General features: G+C 64.8%; 4 protein-coding genes across 5 annotated transcripts; 2 read left to right on the forward strand and 2 right to left on the reverse strand.

Annotated features, from left to right (window-relative positions):
- Positions 1 to 224: 224 nt before the first annotated feature.
- Positions 225 to 3771, reverse strand: STRA13 (stimulated by retinoic acid 13). 2 transcript variants are annotated; one of them, XM_012656391.1, is made up of 5 exons: positions 3732 to 3771; positions 1234 to 1285; positions 1087 to 1140; positions 776 to 864; positions 225 to 703 (listed from the first exon to the last, which is right to left on the reverse strand). In XM_012656391.1, the coding sequence occupies exons 1-5, from the start codon at positions 3759 to 3761 to the stop codon at positions 689 to 691; spliced, it is 240 nt and encodes a 79-aa protein (XP_012511845.1). In that variant the 5' UTR covers positions 3762 to 3771; the 3' UTR covers positions 225 to 688. The 2 variants fall into 2 exon arrangements, with proteins under 2 accessions (XP_012511845.1, XP_012511844.1); XM_012656390.1 differs by having other exon boundaries at positions 772 to 864.
- A 731-nt stretch (positions 3772 to 4502) lies between these two features.
- On the forward strand, positions 4503 to 12173 carry LRRC45 (leucine rich repeat containing 45). Its single transcript, XM_012656392.1, has 17 exons — positions 4503 to 5150; positions 5567 to 5628; positions 5997 to 6067; positions 6328 to 6506; positions 6723 to 6851; positions 7809 to 7921; positions 8231 to 8289; positions 8560 to 8637; positions 8895 to 9030; positions 9108 to 9185; positions 9276 to 9387; positions 9491 to 9561; positions 10283 to 10375; positions 10715 to 10807; positions 11282 to 11455; positions 11524 to 11671; positions 11758 to 12173. The coding sequence occupies exons 1-17, from the start codon at positions 4931 to 4933 to the stop codon at positions 11952 to 11954; spliced, it is 2013 nt and encodes a 670-aa protein (XP_012511846.1). The 5' UTR covers positions 4503 to 4930; the 3' UTR covers positions 11955 to 12173.
- A 353-nt stretch (positions 12174 to 12526) lies between these two features.
- On the forward strand, positions 12527 to 15091 carry RAC3 (ras-related C3 botulinum toxin substrate 3 (rho family, small GTP binding protein Rac3)). The gene is made up of 6 exons (XM_012656393.1): positions 12527 to 12694; positions 13249 to 13320; positions 13543 to 13660; positions 13770 to 13832; positions 14294 to 14453; positions 14592 to 15091. The coding sequence occupies exons 1-6, from the start codon at positions 12660 to 12662 to the stop codon at positions 14720 to 14722; spliced, it is 579 nt and encodes a 192-aa protein (XP_012511847.1). The 5' UTR covers positions 12527 to 12659; the 3' UTR covers positions 14723 to 15091.
- A 1802-nt stretch (positions 15092 to 16893) lies between these two features.
- Positions 16894 to 18035, reverse strand: LOC105819992 (L-xylulose reductase; the record flags this gene model as incomplete). Its single annotated transcript, XM_012656357.1, has 6 exons — positions 16894 to 17080; positions 17190 to 17307; positions 17395 to 17459; positions 17553 to 17652; positions 17729 to 17771; positions 17863 to 18035. Coding segments are annotated over 6 exons (603 nt in total), but the record flags the coding sequence as incomplete, so codon positions are not given.
- Between the last annotated feature and the right edge of the window lie 276 nt (positions 18036 to 18311).

Consider the following 18311-nt stretch of genomic DNA (forward strand, 5'->3'; position numbering starts at 1 on the left):
ATTTTCCAGGCCGGCGGCCACATGTGCCACGGCTCCAGTTTCACAGCCCTGCCCAGGGCGGGGCCGGGCACACACATGCTGTTTTTTATTCCGTCTGTGAGAGCTTTGCTTTCGTCCTAGCAGGGTGGGCGGGAGCCTGGGGCAGGGGCAGGAGGTTTAACGCAACTCGACTTTGGGTGATTAATGGCAACAAGGCCCAGCCTGGGAGAGACGGTTTTGATTTATTGATGTTGCTTTGTAAGAACAGATTCATAGTTCGGGGAAGGCTCTTCTGAGGGAATATCCCGGGGCTGAAAGGTCACACACCGGCTTTGTCACTGGGTGGCAGGAGTGCGGGAAGGAGGCGGCAAACACAGGCGACCCGCCACCACCTCTGGGCGGGGGGGGTCCTGACCTTTCCCCAGCGCCTGCCTCCCTGGGACCCTGCACAGCAGGCGAAGTTTCCCCAGAGAGGAGAGGCAGGGCCCCCAGGTGCCGTCCCCACGGGCCTGTCCTCTCAAGACCCTCCGCCATCCCGTGTCCCGCAGCAGAGGGCAGAGGACACCAGGAAGGTGGTGTCTTGAGTGGCCCTGCCGTTCTGCAGAGGCTGTGGGGGGATCTCCAGCATGTGCTGGGAACTCTGGTTTGAATCTGCTCCAGGCCTCTCAGGCCTGCTTCCCTGCGGCAGCCTCCGCCAGGGCCCAGAGCCCTAGAAGTCCAGGAGCTGTGGGGAGAGGAGTGCTCAGAGCTGCCCGGCGGGCACAGCTCCCAACCGCGCCCACCTGCACCCACCTACCAGCTGAGGGAGCACCTTCTCCAGCTGCTCCACGCCCACCAGGGTGACGTCCTCTGCTTGGGCCTGCCGGACCCCGCGGACGGCTGCTTCTGCCAAGACAAGGGGAAGTGAGCGGTAGAAGCCGGGGGCTCCCCACCGGCACCCGCTGGCAGCCCTGAGGCGGCAGCCGTGGCTCCCGATATAGCTTTTCAGGGGACACAGAGCTCAGGTGCTTGCTGGAAACGGGGGAGAATCTTCATCTTGGTTTTCCCACTGAAAAAACACGAAAGGAACCGCAAATGCTCTGGACAAGCACGGGCCCCTCAGCTCACCCACAACGAAGATCTTCAGCAATTCCACCATGAGCTGCAGTGCGTCCCCGCTGACTGCAAGGCAAGGGGGGCAGGTTATGGGGGACCCACCGCCCCGGCGAGGGCTCCAGAACCCTCCCCAAGGTCTTGGCCCTGGCGCCCCCGCACCTTTGGTCTTGGCATCCTTGAAGTGCAGGTGCAGCAGTTTGCTCACCAGCTCCTGGCGGGGGAGAGGGAGGGTCAGTGCCGGCCCCCTGCCCCTCCCTGCCTGCACGCCCCTCGGGTGCTTCACTGTGGACCTGGCTGTGATTTCCAGCGGGAAATGCACTCCACCCTAGGGACTCTCCCAGGGTAGGGGACGCAGGTGCTGAGAGGGGAGGGAGCTATGTGGGGAGAGGCCGGATCTGCTTAAAGAGGCTGGTAAGAAGGTGGCTGAGAAACCTCCCTGTGGGAGACTGCGGGAGTGAAAGCCACCCCTTGGGGCTCCAGGGGCGAAGGAAAGAGGAGGGAGCCCAGCACAATCTCACACTCCCTGCCATCCCTGCCATCCCTGCCAGGAGGTTCTGGGGGTTTGAGTGTAGCTGCTCCCCAGGTGGGCCAGACTCGGAGCTGCCACCAATACAGCTGTCCGGTGCCAGACCCAGTCCTAGGTGCTGGGTCAACCCCACCCTGGAGCCGACATCTGGTGCCCGAAGGAAGCGCAGAGCTTGTCCAAGGCCAAGAAGGAAGTCGGTGAGGCTGGAGTGGAGTGCGGTGTGGACAGGCCAGGCACAGGGCCTGAGGCCTGTTCAGCCTCCCTTGGCAGGAAATCCAGTGTTCTTTCTGGGTTTGGAGTGGAAGAGCAGCACTGGCCTTTGGAAGGACCTCTTTGGCTGCTGAGGTCTCGAGAGGGGGCACGGAGGTGGTGGACTAGGCCTGTCTGTGGCCCCCCAACAGGGAATGGGGACAAGGGGGTGTCCAAGCCCAGACTCTGCTGTGGCTTGAGACCCTGAGGGGATGGTGCCACTTTGCGGAGATGGGGGCACATACCAGGAGAGTGTGTGAGCTGTCCCCGTGGCGTGGCAGGTGGGTTGCTGGAGCCCAAGCTGGGACTCTGGGCCCTTTGTGAAGCTGTGAGGCCGAGTGAGGTGCCACGGGCAGGGTCCCACTGGAAGTGGCTGGGACAGGAGCCAGCACAGAGCAACAGGGGTAGGGGGGCAGCAGGGGGCACTCAGAGTCCAGAAACGTGTTGTGCAGGGGAGGGTGAGCAGTGGCACCCAGTGCAGTTTAACAAAGCTGGGGCGTGGACACCAGACAAAGCCCTGAGGTGCAGGGTTGGGGGGCCTGAATGCTCAGCAGGGCAGGGCGCACCCCAAGCCCTTCACGGCCCCCCCACAGCAGCAGGGGTCCTTGTCAGTGACCACGCGGGCCCAGTGCCACCTGCTGGTCCTTCCTGCTGCTTACCATGGAAGGCAGCAGAAAAGGCACTGCCTCCCCACCTGCTCCTGGACCCCAAGCGCAGCTGCCCCGGAAGACCTTGGAAGGAAGGCCACTCCAGAGAGCAGGCCACTGCTTGGGGCTGTCGGGACAAACACGGAGTCGTTCTGCACACAGTGGCAGTGACCTCGGGAAGGCAGGATGAGGGAAGGCCCAGCACTAAAGAGGAGGAGCCTAGAATGCACCCAGCCTTGGCCCCCAGGGCCCCGTACCCCCACGCCGTCACCCCACGCTAAGCCTCGCCTGCAACCACCGCAGCCCCACCCCGCTGTGGCCAGAGCCCTCAGGCAAGGACTGGCCACCCCCTGGGGCTGTAGCTGTGGGGTCGGCTTGATGGAAGAGTCACAGACCGGCTACTGTAACTATTTGTGACCTGGTGTGTTCTCACAACCACCCTGTCAGGTGACTGTCCCTGTCGGGTCACTAACCCTTTCTGGGCAAGGGCGGAGCGCTAGTGCTGAGCGACGAAGCGATGCTGCAGGTGGAACAGAGCTCCCCGTGCTCTGCAGAGCCTCTCCGAGCATGAAGTCCTCCGCCAGGGACGGGGGCACGGGGGACGGGGCACAGGGGGCCAGGCCCCCCCCCTCCCCAGCCACAAAGGCCCACGAGCCCTCCTGACGCACCTCAAGGAAGCTCAGCGCCTCTCAGCCCCGGGCAGAGCAGGGAAGGGTCTCAAACCACTCTGCCTGCCCAGGGTCCCCTGCGCAGGGTGCCCCCGTGAGCGAGCTGCGTTCCCAGGCGCAGGGAAGCCCAGAACCTGGGTCAGACGGCCTGGGTCTGCGCCCAGCCCTGCTCAGTCCCCTAACTTCTCCGTGCCTCGGTTTCCCCATAGACAGGCGGGGTTAATCTGTGCCAGGTGTGCCGCCAAGGAAGCGCTCAGAAGCCCACGGCATGCAGGCGGGACCTGGCCACGCGGACGCAGGCAGAAGGGAAGGCCTGACAGGGCGGTTTGGGCAGGTCCTGCCGAATCGCACCTTCCCTGGGGAGGAGACCCCCGGGAGGGGCGGGCAACGGCCCCACTCCCCTCGGCGGCGCCCTCCCTGGCGGGTCTGCAGACCTCCCTCCTCACCGCAGCGCGGGCCGCCCACCCGGACCACCAAGCGCGCGGGGCGCAGGTGGGCAGCGCGGTGGCACATGGGGGCCAGGCCGCAGAGTCCGCGCCGGCCTCGCCCCTGCCCGCCGGCCCTCACCTTCCGAAAGCCCGCGCCGGCGCCCTCCATGACCGCCGCCTGCGCGCCCCCGGAGCCCGCCCCGTGCCGCCAGCCAATGAGCCTGGAGCGCTCCCTCGGGAGCCCCGCCTCTGGGCCCCCCACCAATAAGCTGAAGGGTGCCTCGGGAGCCGCGCACCGCCAGCCAATGAACCCGGAGCGCGCCATCGGGAACCCCGCCCCACACCTCCAGCCAATGAGCTCGGAGCGCGCTCTCCGGATCCGTGCGCCGCCAGCCAATGAGACCGGAGCGCTTCCTCGGAAGCTCCGTCCCCGTACCCCCCCGCCAATGAGCTGAAGGGTGCCTCGGGAGCCCCGCCCCACCAGCCAATGAGCCTGGAGCGCGCGCCCTCGGGAGCCCCGCCTCACGCCACCAGCCAATGAGCCCAAGGGTACCCTCGGGAGCCCCGCCCCGGACCCCCAGCCGATCACCGGAGCGCGCCCTCCAGAGCAACGCCCCGGACCCCTGCCAGTGAGGCCAGAGAGCGGCCTAGGGAGTTCCGCCCCCAGAACCCCACCCAATGATCCTCAGCGCGGCCCCCGGAGCCCCGCCTCCGAAACCCCAGCCAATGATCCGGAACGCGCTGCCTCTGCTCCACTGTTTGCAGCCCGCAGCGCGTGCCCGCTCCTTTGTCCTTATTGGCTCGCGGCGAGCGCCGGCTGCGCAAAGCCTCCCGGAAGTCGTAGTCCCGCGGCCCCTCCCGGAGCGCCCCACTCTTCCTGGATACCGAGGCGCGGCGGCGGCTGGCGAGCGGGGAGGGGCGGCGGCACGAGGGCTGGGGCCCGGTGGGCCGCGGCACGTGGACGCGCCTGCCTGCTCCCCGGGCCGGGGGCCCACGCACCCGCCGGTGGCCCCGACTGCGCCGCCCAGTCTACCCCTAGCCTGCGTCGACCGGCCCTTGACGTCCCGCCGGGGCCTCCACAGCCTCGGTGCCCGGGGACGCCCGCCCTGGAAGCAGTCGGGCTGCTCCTCATCCCGGCTGCCGAGGATAGCCCCATACGGAGGGACCCCCTTCCTAGCGGCTGCCCCGGCGCGCGGCTCCGCACAGGCCCTCAGGGAGGCGTGCAGCCCCGGGACGGCGGGGAGAGGGGCCTGGGGCGGGTGGCCCCGCGCCCGGCCCCCACACGCTGAGGCCCAGCTCTAGGGGCATGCGGGGACGGTCCTACCCACACTCGGGGACATGGAGGAATTCCTGCGCTCCTACAGCCGTCTGTGCAAGGAGAGCGGGGCCGAGCCGCAGGAGGCCGTCCTGCAGCAACTGCACCAGCTTCCGAGGGGCCGGCTGGACCTGGCCACGCAGAGCCTGACAGTGGACACCTGCAGGGCCCTGGGCAAGCTGCTGCAGACGGAGGCCCTGCTGAGGGAGCTGGTCCTGAGCGACTGCATGCTGAGCGAGGAAGGTGGGCAGGCCCATGAGGCCGCAGCCGCAGGCAGCTGGATCTCCTCCTCCAGGGGTCCCCTCTTTCTGTACCACGAAGTGAGCAACAGGTCCCTTCCTTTAGCCTGAGAGTGGAGGACAGTTTTCTTTATAACAGGGGAAGCCTTGAGGTTCCTGTGTGCTGGCCAAAGTGTGGGTTCAGCACCCTGCTCGTTGCCTGGCAAGGGCCACAGATGCTTCAAACGTAACTTCACAGCATTAAATGGGGAGACTCATTCCAGCATGAACCCAGATCAGTAGGACCACCAGGACAGTTGTCCCTCCTCTGAGTCTGGGGAGCTTACCTGAGATGGAGCACCCATTTTCCCTTCCTCTAGGCCCTGGGAGGGGATTGGGGGCAGCAGGGGCAGGGAGTGACCACCTTTCCCCCCTACACAGGGGCCACACTGCTGTTCCAAGGGCTGTGCACCAACACTGTGGTGCGGCTTCTGGACCTAAAGGTGAGCACATCTACACTCAGGGCTGTGCCACCCAAGAGCAAGAATGGAGCAGGGAGACACCGGGTCCCAGGGACCGAGGGGCTGGAAACTGTGAGTGCTCTCGGCACACGGGGTTCCCAGGCAGTTTTCTGACTGTCTCGTACACGTGTGAGCGTTTCGAGGGTAAAGCATTCACCTAAGCTGAGTGAGCTGGCCCCAGGAAGCTCACTAAAGTCAGAGAAACCAGGACCCGAAAGGAGCTGCACCTTCACCCAGAGCTCCCCCTTGCCCTTGTCCACTGCCTGGCCAAGGCCCTGTGGGGCATGGATGTGGCATTCAGAGCCCAGCCAGGATGACAAGAGTGACCAGCTGGCCTGTTCCTGTCCTAGGGTAATAACCTTCAAGCCGCAGGGGCCGAGGCGCTGGGAAAACTCCTCCGACAGAACAAGTCCATTCAGAGGTAGGGTGGCGGTCCCGGCCCGCAGCCGCCTCTCTGTGTGGTTCGGGGTTGGCCCCAAAGGACACAGTCCTGCGACCCGAGAGTTCACTCCTCTGGTCAGTTGTCCACATTTCAGGTCCACTGGCAGGGAGCTTGCGGGTATAAGTGATGAAGCTCCGGCCTCTGCCAGAGACCCCCAAACCCACACCCCTCCCGAAGCCCTGGACCCCGTTGGGCAGGGCACGCCTCTGGGTGAGCACCTCACGCCTGCCTTCCTGCAGCCTCACTCTGGAGTGGAACCACCTGGGTGCGTGCGAAGACGCCTTCGCCACCTTCTGTGGGGGCCTGGCGGCTAACGGCGCCCTGCAGCAGCTGGACCTCCGCAACAACCAGATCAGCCACAAGGGCGCAGAGGAGCTGGCCCTGGCCCTGAAGGGCAACGCCAGTCTCCAGCAGCTGGGTGAGGCCACCCCTACTGCCTGCTTCCCCAGGGGATCTCCGTGCCCCCCGCTGCTCCACTGCAGCTTCTGACCTTGGAATGGAAGGGGGGTGGCAGGGCCAGCCTGCACACTGTGTTGACGGCCACACGCGGGACCCTGAAAGGGAGCACCCTAGGCTGGGCCAGCTCCCCCTCTGCCAGGCACGTTCCGTGTGGTGACAACAGGTTTCTTTCTAGACCTGCGCTGGAATAACATCGGCCTCCTGGGCGGCCGGGCCCTGGTGAACTGTCTCCCGAGCAACAGAACCCTGTGGAGGCTGGACCTGGTTGGGAACAACGTCCCTGGAGACATCCTCAGGGCCGTGGGTACGGGTGTGCGGAGTAAGGTGTGAGCCCTTTGACGGAGCCCATCTACAGAGCGAGGGGGCAGCTTGGGACCCCGGAAGCTCAGCCTAAATTAGGACTGAGAGGAATAGGGAAGAAGTCACAGAGGCAACCACAGTGCACTTGCTTGGCGCTCCCTGGGCAGGCACCTCTGAGGCTCCTCACGTGTGCTCCCGTGGTTCCCATGTAACCTGTCTCACAGATGGGGGAGATGAGGCCGTGTGGCTCAGAGCTCTTGCCTGACGGCTGTGCTGATACCTCGGGTGGCCTAGGCACAGCCAGGGGGGGCTTGGCATTTGCCCCCAGTCGGTGCTGAGTTTGTGGCCATGCACAGGAGCAGAGTGCCCGGCCTGCACTGCTGCTGCCCAAGCTGCGCCTCCCATTCCCTCCCAGCAGCGACCCCTCAGGCTGTGGAGAGTCTGCAGCCGACACCTCAGCCTCGGGCCCCAAGTGCCCCAGCCCAGCAGAGCGCTCTACCACACGGAGGGGTCATCACCTCCTGCCAGCTCTGCCCGGCCCCTCTGTCATCTCCAACTTCTCACTGTCCCCCTCCCAGCCTCCGCACTGCCCTTCCTGTCGAGGTTGCTTCGGACTGGCACAGCTCCAGCTGTCTCTGGCCGGTCTCCACATGCTGCCTGGATCTTTCCAGGACACGGGTTGAGCGCAACTACCCTTAAAGTTGGGCAGTGCCCCTTGACCTTTGGGAGGGAGGCCAAATGTCCCAGGACAGCCCACCTGCCTTTCCTTGACGCATGCACGTGTCCCTGCACCAAGCCCCCACCCCACCGAAGCCATCCACCCGAGTGTGCTGAGGAATGCGCCTGCTTCAGCGGGCGAGATGCGTGCCTGTCGGCGTTGGTCCCCGGGCCGCTAGCTTCCAGCTGCAGGGCCCGGCTGGTGCTGAGCAGCCCCCAGCAGGTAACACGGCTCTCCCAACAGAGCAGGCCGTGGACCATAACCAGGACCGGCACACCACCTTCCGAGAGAGCCAGGCCCGCACCCACATCCTCAGCAAGGAGGTCCAGCACCTCCGGGAGGAGAAGTCCAAGCAGGTGAGGCCGGTGTCTTCACTGACCTCAGGGTTGCTGCCAGCTAGGGCCTGTGCCCTCCCTCAGCCCCATGGTGCACTGTCTTACCTTCCTCTGGGCCCCGGAGCCGCTCCCAGCGGCCCAGACTCAGGAAGGAGAGGCAGCCTCCTGGCTTGACCTCCGTGGGTGGGTTTCTCGGAGAGCTGGTGTCTGAGCCCCCAGGCCTCCCTCTGAGCGAGACAGTGAGGCTGTCTTGGGTGTCTGCCCTCCTTCCCCTGGGGAAGGCAGAGTGGGCAGGCTGACCCTGATCCCCTGACCTGGCTCTGTCCCCAGTTCCTGGACTTGATGGAGACCATCGATAGGCAGCGGGAAGAGATGGCAAGGAGCAGCAGGTGGGCCAGCCGGGCGGGGGTAGGCCGTGGGGGCCGTGGGGGCCGTGGGGAGGGCGTGGGGCGGGTCATGGGGGGCCTGGGCTGTGGGCGCAGGCTGTGGCTCCGCTGAGGCGCCTGGGGTGCAGGTCCAGTCACCTGCCCACAGATGCACCTGTAGCCTGTACCTCCCGAAGAGGCGGTCGGAGGGGTCAGTGGTAGGTGCCATACACGCTGAGAGGGTCCAGGAGGGTTCTGGGGTTTCAGTCTCCCTGGACCTTCCTCTGCACACAGGGCATCGGCAGTGCACGTGGGGCAGCTTCAGGAAGCCCTGAATGAGAGGCACTCCATCATCAATGCCCTCAAGGCCAAGTAAGCAAGGCCAGGTGGTTTCAGGACACCTTAGAGATGTGCCCACAGGGCAGAGCGGGGTGGTAGAAGAACCCGAGTCCTGGTCTCCAAAGCAGAGGTGGGAAGCGGGGTGGAACTGGGGCAGTAACCCAGGAAGGCTTCCTGGACGAGGTGAGTGCTAGCCGGGGTTTGACTGGGGGCCTGGCAACAGCGAGGCCTTTGCAAGGCATGTGAAGCTCCCGCTGGAGCAAGCCAAGGTTGGCCCTTCCTCTCTGCAGGCTGCAGATGACTGAGGCTGCCCTGGCTCTGTCGGAGCAGAAGGCCCAGGACCTAGGGGAGCTCCTGGTCGCAGCTGAGCAGGAGCAGCTGAGCCAGTCGCAGAGGCAGGCCAAGGAGCGCAGGCTGGAGCAGCAGGTGGGTGGCAGAGTCACGTAGTTGTGGGCCAGGTGGTGCAGCGGCAACAGGGTGACCCTTTCCCTGTCTCACCCCAGGAAGCTGCAGAGTGGGAATCGAAGCTCCTCAGAGACTTGTCTGCTGCCAATGAAAAGAACCTGTCTCTGCGGAACCAGGTATGGGGGTGTGGGATCAGGCACCCAGGGAGCCCAGGCGGGGCTGCAGGGCCGGGCTGGAGCTTCCCTCCCATGGTGCTGGCTTTCCAGGTGGATGAGTTGGAGCGAAAGGTGAAATCTCAGCAGGAGCAGCTATTCCTGACCAGGCAGGAGCTGACCAACACATTGGCTGAGTTGAAGATGCGGGCTGTTCAGGCCGAGGGTGGGCATGGGCAGGCCTGCTGCCGAGGGCCCCGGGGATGGGAGCCCTGGGGATGGGGCCCCCAGAGGACACTCACCCACACTCTGCCCCACTGGGCTTCCAGAACGCCTGGACATGGAGAAGAGAAGGTCCAGACAGAGCTTGGAGGACGCGGAAAACCTGCGCTTAAAGGAGGTGCCTTCTTAGTCGTCATCTGGCCTCTGGCCCTCCCTAGTTATTTGGTGCCTGCAGACTGGCCTTGGTGTGATGTGGGTGTCCCTAAAGCACACACCCAGTGGAGGCTCCCCTCAACAACCTTGGGTTGCTGGGAGGTGGGTTGGTTTGTTTTGAGACAGAGTCTCGCTTGGTCACCCTGGGTGGAGTGCAGTGGCGTCATCGTAGCTCACTGCAGCCTCCAACTCCTGGGCCCAAGCAATCCCCCTGCCTCAGCCTCCCAAATAAGTGGGAATACAGGCGCGTGCCATGATACCTGGCTAATTTTCTATTTTTAGTAGAGGCGGGGTCTTGCTTTTGCTCAGGCTGGTCTTGAACTCCTGAGCTCAAGTGATCCTTCCACCTTGGCCTCCCAGAGTGCTGGGGTTACAGCGTGAGCCACCACACCCTGCCAGATTCTTTGCCAGCTTGATCAGTATCAGACCCAGAATCTTCTACTGGGGCCGATAGGGGGCCCGACCCTGTTGCAGCCATAGTGCAGGCTGCTGTGCACTGCCCTCGCCCGTGCAGGGTGTGTGTCCTGGGGCCCTCAGCTCCTGCTGGGCCACTGGAGGCAGCCCTTTTTCAGAAGGAACAGGGTCTCCAAGAAATGCCTGGCTTCCAGGTGGGCATTCATGGGGGAAGGTGGGGCAGATGGAGCCCCCACTTTCCAGCCCTGCTTCTAACCCCCGTACCTGGGCAGGTGGAACACATGACACGCCACCTGGAGGAGAGTGAGCAGGTCATGCAGGAAAGGGTGCAGAGGCTGGAGGCCACACGGCTGTCCCTGGAGGAGGTGAGCGTGCTCCGGGCTCTGCCTCCCTGTGCTTTAGCCCTGGGGTGGGCAAGAGGTGGCCGCCCCTGGTGCCCCCAGCCTCAGGACCCTGGGGTACCCCTTGGTCTCAAAGCCTCATCAGGCCCCACTTTGGGGACCACCCACCAGTGTCCCTGAGAGGCCACAGGGATTCAGAGTGGCATTCAGGCTCCCTTGCTGGGCAAGGGAGGCAGCAGAGGCAGCTACGTGGGCCTTGGGAGGCTGGGGGAGGGGAGGCCGGCTGGGCTGGCAGCTGGGTGGGCCTGTGGCCCTGGGCCAGGGGCAGGAGGACAGGAGGGTAGGTGGCTGTCTGCGGTGCAGGAACTGAGCCGGGTGAAGGCAGCGGCACTCAGCCAGCGCAGTCAGGCGGAGGAGGAGCTCATCAAGGCCAGGAGCCAGGCCCACCGGGAGGAGGTGAGCCGCTGGCTTTGTCTCATGAGGGAGCCAGGCCCGAGGGACTGGCACGAACTGCCTGGAAACGCAGCCCACGTGGCTCAAGTGGGAAGACTCTGGGGAGACAGGAGTGGGGGTGCAAGGGGAGAAGAGAAGGTCAGAGTAGCGTGTCTGTCCCCCCAGCAAGAGCTACCATCAGCAGGTCTCCACTTTGGGCCCTGAGATGGGTAGAGAGGTTTGGCCATTGTGGGGCCCGTGACTGCCCGGATGGAGGGCACCAGAAGGGACCCGTGGAGTTGGCCTGGGCGGGGAGGACGGGAGCTCCGCAGGGGACACTTCAGCAGGTGCCTGCCAGTTGGGCAGGTTTAGGAGACCAGTAGTAACTTCACTGAGCGGCTGGGTTTTTGTCTGTGCCGGGGGTGGGAGCGTGTCCCATGCACAGTCCTTCCAGACGCAGAACGTGAGCTCAGCTACGAGCCCCTCCTGTGCCCACAGCAGCAGCACCTGGCTCACTTGGAGGACAAGCTGCGGTTGCTGGTGCTGGCTCGGGACGAGGCTCAGAGCGCCTGCCTGCAGCAGCAGCAGAAGGTGGTGGAGGCCCAGGCCAGGGCCGGCCAGCTCAGCCTGCAGGTGGACGGCCTGCAGCGGCGCCTGGAGGAGCTGCAGCAGGTAGCCAGGGCTGCCAGGGTTCCTGGGGTGCCTGGCCCCCACTGCCCCTCACTCCGGGTGCCTGGCAGGAGCTGAGCAACAAAGACCAAGAAAAGGTGGCCGAGGTGAACAGGGTGCGCGTGGAGCTGCAGGAGCAGAACGGTCGCCTGCAGGCGGAGCTGACTGCCCAGGAGGCGCTGAGGGAGAAGGCGGCGGCCCTGGAGCGGCAGCTGAAAGGTGGGTCAGGCGCTCACTCTAACCCTAACCCTCGCCCCGCCCTCCCGGCCGCGGAGCCGCCCCGCTCACTGCCCTGCCGCCCGCAGTGCTGGCACGCGACCACCGGGAGGCGCTGCGCGACCGGGAGAGCGAGAACGCGTCCCTGCGGGAGAAGCTGCGGCTCAAGGAGGCGGAGATCGCCCGCATCCGCGACGAGGAGGCGCAGCGGGCGAGCCTCCTGCAGAGCGCCGTGCTGGCCTACGTGCAGGGGGTCCCGCCAAGGGCGCTGAGCCCCCCGAAGTGACGGAGCCGCGGAGTCGCAGCGCGTCGGGGCGCGCGGGGATGGACCGAGGGACCGGGGGGCCGGCTCCCCGCGCTCCCGCGCCGGCCGCAGAGCGACGCGCCGTGGACAGCACGGTGGGGAGGAGACCCGAGGGCGCCCCCGTTCCCCGCGGGCGTTTCACCCCCGCTGTACCTGCCTTTGGCGTGAGGCCGCGCGTGCGGAATACAGCGCGTGTGCACTTTGTCGTACTTTCCGGCCGCGTCTCCTCTGCGCCGCGCCCCGAGCGGCAGGGCACCCTCACTGCTGCCGCGGGGTGACGCCGAAAGACCCCGGCTTCCGCGGCCGCTCGCTGCCGGGGGCGGGTCCCCCTGGAAAACGCGACATGCGCGCAGCCCCCGCACGTGTCGGGTCGAGGGCTCGCGCTGCGCCCGCAGAACCCCAGGGCAACCCCGAGCACCTGGGGCCCTCGTCGGGCACAGGGCCCGGCGGCGCGCGGCTCTGGACCGGCTGCATCTCGGGGCGCCCCGCCCGCGCCCCGCAGGCTCGGCCCTGCTCGGCGGCCCCGCCCCCTGCGGCCGCGCTCGGCTGTCTCCGCGCCCCGCGCTCGGCGGCGCTCGGCTGTCTCCGGCCGCTCGCTCCTCGCTCGGGTCCGCGGCGGCTGCGGCGCCGGGCATTTCTCCGCAGCTCAGCTCGCGGCCGCGCCCGCCGCCTCCCGGCCCCGCGCCCATGCAGGCCATCAAGTGCGTGGTGGTCGGCGACGGGTGAGTGCGCGGCCCCGAGACTGCTTGCCAGGCTGGGGAGCGGGCGGGCGGGGCACGGCACCCGGGGCCGCCCCCAGCCAGGGCCGCGTGCGCCCCGGGGCCGGGCAGGGGCGGGGTCCCGGCCCGCCGCGGTCCGCGGGCCTCCAGCCCCAGCCCACCTGATGCAGCCGGGCTCCGCGGGCTGGGTGCCGCGCGAGGCGGGGCCGCCGCCCAGTCCTCCCAGTGGGTGGGGCCAGGCCTCTCACCTGGGCTGAACCCTGAGCCGGCCCCACCCGCCCCTGCCACCCACCCCGGGTGTGTTGGGAACTCTGCCGCCCTGCCTGGGGCTCTGATGTTGGGGGTCCGCGCGCCCGCACCCACCAGTCCGCCCCACGGAGCCCGGCCTGCCCCGGTCGTCCTCCAGCCCTAGGTCGCTGCGGATCTGCTGGGCTGGGACCCCCGTCCCCACCCAGGCGCCCCAACTTGGTCTCTGGCTCCGTGGGAGGAGGCTGCCCTTGCCGGGCAGAGGGGCGAGGCTGGGCCTGGGAGCCACGTGGGCTTGCCCCTGTCCACAGCGCCGTGGGGAAGACATGCTTGCTGATCAGCTACACGACCAACGCCTTCCCGGGAGAGTACATCCCCACCGTGTGAGTGGGGGACACTGGGAGGCCTGGGCACACGTGTGTGGGGCGCCCCTGGGCTCCCAGGTCTGGCCCAGGCTGCCGTGGTTCTGGGCTTCTGGGGTGGGGCTGAGGTGCCGGGCAGAGTTCCAGTTCTGTGCAGGCTCAAGAACCCTGAGACACAGGTGGGCTGGGCCGGGGTGACCCAGGACCCCTCCCAAGCCCGGCCTTTCCCACTCTGCTCTTCAGGTTCGACAATTACTCTGCCAATGTGATGGTGGACGGGAAGCCGGTCAACCTGGGGCTGTGGGACACGGCTGGGCAGGAGGACTACGACCGGCTGCGGCCACTCTCCTATCCCCAAACTGTAGGTGACAAGGGGGCCAGCCCGGAGCTGAGTGGGTCCCTGAGGTCCAGATGGGGGAGGGCGTGGCCACGTGGAGCCCCCTTGACATTCCAACCGGGTCCCTCCCAAGGACGTGTTTCTGATCTGCTTCTCGCTGGTGAGCCCCGCCTCCTTCGAGAATGTGCGCGCCAAGGTAGGACCGGGCTGGGCTTTGCTCTGGGGGGAGGACTTGCCTGGAGGACCTGCCCTGGAGGATGGGGGTCGCCTGAAGATCTTAGACAGTTTGTCCTTCAGAGGCGATTGATTGAGATGTGTGTTCTGTCGGGAGTGAGCACATGGGGCGGGGCCCAACAATGGCCCTGGGGGTGAAGGAGTGGCATATGGGGGTTGGGCATCTCAGAAGACAGAGGGGCATCTGTAGCCTCTGGGGATGGGCCTTGACCGGGAGTCCCAGGTGAGTTGCACGGCTTCCTGGCTGTTTGTTTCCGGTCACCTCCCCACCAAACCGCCAGACCCCTGGTCATCCTGTAAAGTAGGAAGAGCCCAGGGTGGCTCCAGGGCCAGCGAGGAAGCCCTCAGGAGCCATGGCCACTCAGGGCTGGGCTGGGGGAGCAGACCCCAAGGTGTAGGGAATCAGAGCCTCTGTCCCCACAGTGGTACCCGGAAGTGCGGCACCACTGCCCCCACACGCCCATCCTACTGGTGGGCACCAAGCTGGACCTCCGCGATGACAAGGACACCATTGAGCGGCTGCGGGACAAGAAGCTGGCGCCCATCACCTACCCACAGGGCCTGGCCATGGCCCGAGAGATTGGTAGGTGGGCACCACCGGGCACCCACCAGGGAGGGTGGGGAGGTGGGGAGGCATGCTGGGGGCCCTGCATCTGCCCGTGCTGCCCCCTCACATCCCCATCCCTGCTTCTGCCACCACCCCACTTCCTGTTGCCCCCAGGCTCTGTCAAGTACCTGGAGTGCTCAGCCCTGACCCAGCGGGGCCTGAAGACAGTGTTTGACGAGGCCATCCGGGCAGTGCTCTGCCCACCCCCCGTGAAGAAGCCAGGGAAAAAGTGTACGGTCTTCTAGAGCCCCTGCCCAACCAGGGCCTGGGGGCTGGCAGAGGAGCAGCCCCTGGACCCATCTGCTGTTGTGTCGAGATGTCTGGTGTCCCTGAGTCTGCTGTGAGGGAGGGGTGTGGGGGGAGGGGAAGAAGCATGAGGCCAAGGCTGGGGCCACAGGGTCCTGATCACTCTGCCTTCTTTCTAGGGTGCGGCTCCAGCCTTCCCTGGCCCCCAAGGGAGGCCAGGAGGGAGCAGGGTCTCCCTCAGGGCTGCAGGGGTGGGTCCAGGGCAGCCCCAGGATGGGCTTCCCTGCTGGGAGGGGAGGGGGGGTCCCATCCATTGCGCTCCGGGGAGGGGTGGCCCCTTCTTATTTTATACAATAAACATTCTGCACTGACACTTGCCTCTCACTGCCTGCCCTTCTGCCCTGGCATGGTTTGCTTCTAACCACCCTCACAGTCATGGTGCAGAGGGGGCTTGTGGCACCACAGCAGCACCTCGGAGTCCCCCGAGGGGAGCTGTGAGCATGCCCCACACCTGGGGCAGGAGGAGCCCAGATCTGAGCAGGAGCAAGTGCACTGGGCCCTTGGGATGAGTGTGTGCCGGAGCACAAGCAGGCCTCCCTCTCGGGGCCTCTTGGAGGGGCACACCCAGGTGGGCTGGGCTCCCAAGCAGCCCCCTTAGACAGGGACAGTCCACAGAGCCCCTGGAGCCAGGTCAGGTGCCCCCACAGCTCCCCCTGCCTCTGGCAGGTGTTAGGAGGAAGGGCACTGGGGCCGAGGGCCAGAGTAGACAGAGGCTTGGAGGCTGAAGCGTGGTGTGGGGAGAGAAGGGAGCAGCAGCTGGGCAGACTCTGGTGATGCTGAAGTCAGAAACGGTGGCCCTGAGCTTGGGCCAGCGCTCTGGACTTCACCCCAGAGAGGCCACAGGGCGTCTCTCCAGGCAAACGTGTGATCAGAGGGTGCTGAGCGGGCCTGCTCTCGGGGGAGGTGGCTCCTGCTGGCTCAGGAGACACAATTGCTAAATTCTCAGGCATTTGGCTAGCCAGCTGTTAACCATTATTAATATTTAAATTGTATAAACTCATAATGAGTTTTGTTAAAAACAAAATTAACAAATACTCAAAACACATTACTTCCTAATTAGTTTTGTACTTGTGACTATTATGTATGCCTTTGGGGCTATTTACATTTCTTGTACTTATCAAGTCCAGATTCCATGTAAGGGGGTGCTACTGTTCATCTCTTCTCAACTCTGCATTCGATGACATCAAATTGGTAGCTTGAAATCAGCCCTAGTGGCAATATTTATACCAAGGAAATTGGCAAACTCCACAAATTGGGTTGATTTATCATTAATCATGTAGACTTCAGGTAACAGCAGTCGGGCTTGGTGAATCGCGCCTGTAATCCCAGCTACTCAGGAGGCTGAGGTGGAAGGATCGATTGTTTGAGCCCAGGAGTCTCAGACCAGCCTGGGCAACACAGCAAAATCCTGTTTCTAAAAAAATTTTTAAAAATGAGCCGGGCATGGTGGTGCACACTTGTAGTCCAGTTACTCGGGAGGCTGAGGTGGGAGGATGGCTTGAGCCCAGGAGTGTGAGACTACAGTGAGCTGTGATTGTGCCACGGCACTCCAGCTGGGGTGACAGTGAGAATAAAAAGAGAAAATGCAGATTAAACTGAAGTGTGCTGTGTATGTGCTCATTGCACTGTGAATAGCACAAAAAGTTGGGGAAATGTTCTTCCAGAATTCAAAAACTATTGTCTAATGCAACAAAGAAGTTGCTTGGGTCATTGATAAAGTAGTGAAATTTAACCTACACCTTCCTTGTTTCACTTTTGGGTCACTGATTACTTTCAGGGAAGATCACCCAGTCTTCCCGTCAGCACTATACTCACAGGAGTGGTTGTTAAACACAAGCGCGCCACTGCTTCCACCCCGCAGGTCTCTGGACAGGGCCAGAGGTCGTGCTTGGTCAAATTCACCTCCCTCTTTAGGAGCGCACCTTTTGGGAGGTCCTGCCTGCAGAGCCACTGCCAGGGTGCAGGCCGGCCTGAAAAATCTCAGGTGTGAGAGCTGGGCCGCCACCTAGCATGGCATGTGAATCTAACGGATCTCTGCCTGCCTGGGACCCATCCCACACCCAGCCCTGAGCCCTCCCAGCTGCTGGCAGCCCAGGAACCAGCATGAAAGCTAGGCAGGAGAATCACGTTTATTGGAGGGATGGGGGGAAGGGGTGGGCTTAGCATGGGGCTGAGGTGTGTGTGGGAGGGGGCTCAGGTGGCCAGAAAGCCCCCGTCCACGGGCACAGTGGAACCTGTGGTCATGCTGCTTCGGTCACTCAGCAGGAAGAGGATGGCATCCACCACGTTCTCCACCTCTGTGGGCAGGGTGGGGTCAGGGTGTAGTTGGAGCAGGCTGCCCTCCATCTTTCCCCTGCCCTTGGCCCCCGCACACATGACTCGCAGCTGGGCTTCTCCTTGACTCACCAGCAAACCTGCCAAGTGGGATGCGGTCCAGCATGGTCTTGGCCTTGTGGGGGTCACTCCAGTTGGCCTGGCCCATGGGCGTCATCACCACTGTGGGGTTCACTGCATTCACACGGATCTGCACCGGGACCAGCACGGGTCAAAAGGCGAGTGGGGCTCCTGGGGCGTGTGCCTGGGTGGTGGGAGGCACTCTAGCCCAGCTCACCTTGTGCGGCCCGAGCTCTAGGGCCATCACCTTGGTCAGCATGTCCAGGGCACCCTTGGTGGAACCTGTGAGGAGGAGCCCAAGCTGGCTGGAGGCTGGGGCTGGAGGCTGGGGCTGAGGCTGGGGCGGGGCTTGGGGCACAGCTGGGGCTCACTCACAGTAGACACTGTGGTTAGTCACCGCACGCTGAGAGGCCTGGCTGGAGACATTCACGATGGCCCCTGGGACTCCGCGAGCTATTAAGCCTCTGGCCATGATCTGAAATTGCAGAGGGAGGGTGAGGCAGAATTGGCACCACGCACCAGAGTTCCCCTACTACAGCAGGACAGCTCACCTGGGACACCTGGATGACAGCCCGAAGGTTAACATCAAAGGACCTAGAGACAGAATGGACAGACCCTGGTCAGGGACTGCGGCTGCTGCAGGGGGTAGCCCCTCCCCTGGGGTTTCTCCCCCCATGTGGCTCACGTGTCACAGGCCTCCTTGGTGACCTCCAGGAAGGGCTGTAGCAGGGCCACACCAGCGTTGTTTACCAGCAAGTCCACCGGACCCACACTGCTCAGCGCCTGCTCTGTGGCCTCCCAGTTGCCCAGGTCCACGCACACGGGCTCCACCCCCGGGCACTGTGTGTATTCGGGGCATAGTCACCAAAGGCTCCATGCCCAAAACGGGCACAGCTGGCCCTCTGCCACCTGAGGGGGGGGGCTGCAGCCAGGTGACCTTTCGGCCAGACAAGGGGAGAATTAGGCGTCCCAGAGGGACCCGCAGCCCCGTGGCCAAACCCAGGCCTGCGCGACCAGGAGCCTGGTCCCACCTCGGGCCAGTTCACTTCCTCCCTACGCCTGAGCGCCTCTGGCCCGGGCCCGCTCAGCAGCCAGGTCGGCCTCTTTCCAAGCCCCGGGTCCTGGCAGCTCCGC

The sequence above is a fragment of the Propithecus coquereli genome, unplaced genomic scaffold (genome assembly GCF_000956105.1).
Source record: "Propithecus coquereli isolate 6110/MARCELLA unplaced genomic scaffold, Pcoq_1.0 Scaffold501, whole genome shotgun sequence".
NCBI classification, from domain to species: domain Eukaryota; kingdom Metazoa; phylum Chordata; class Mammalia; order Primates; family Indriidae; genus Propithecus; species Propithecus coquereli.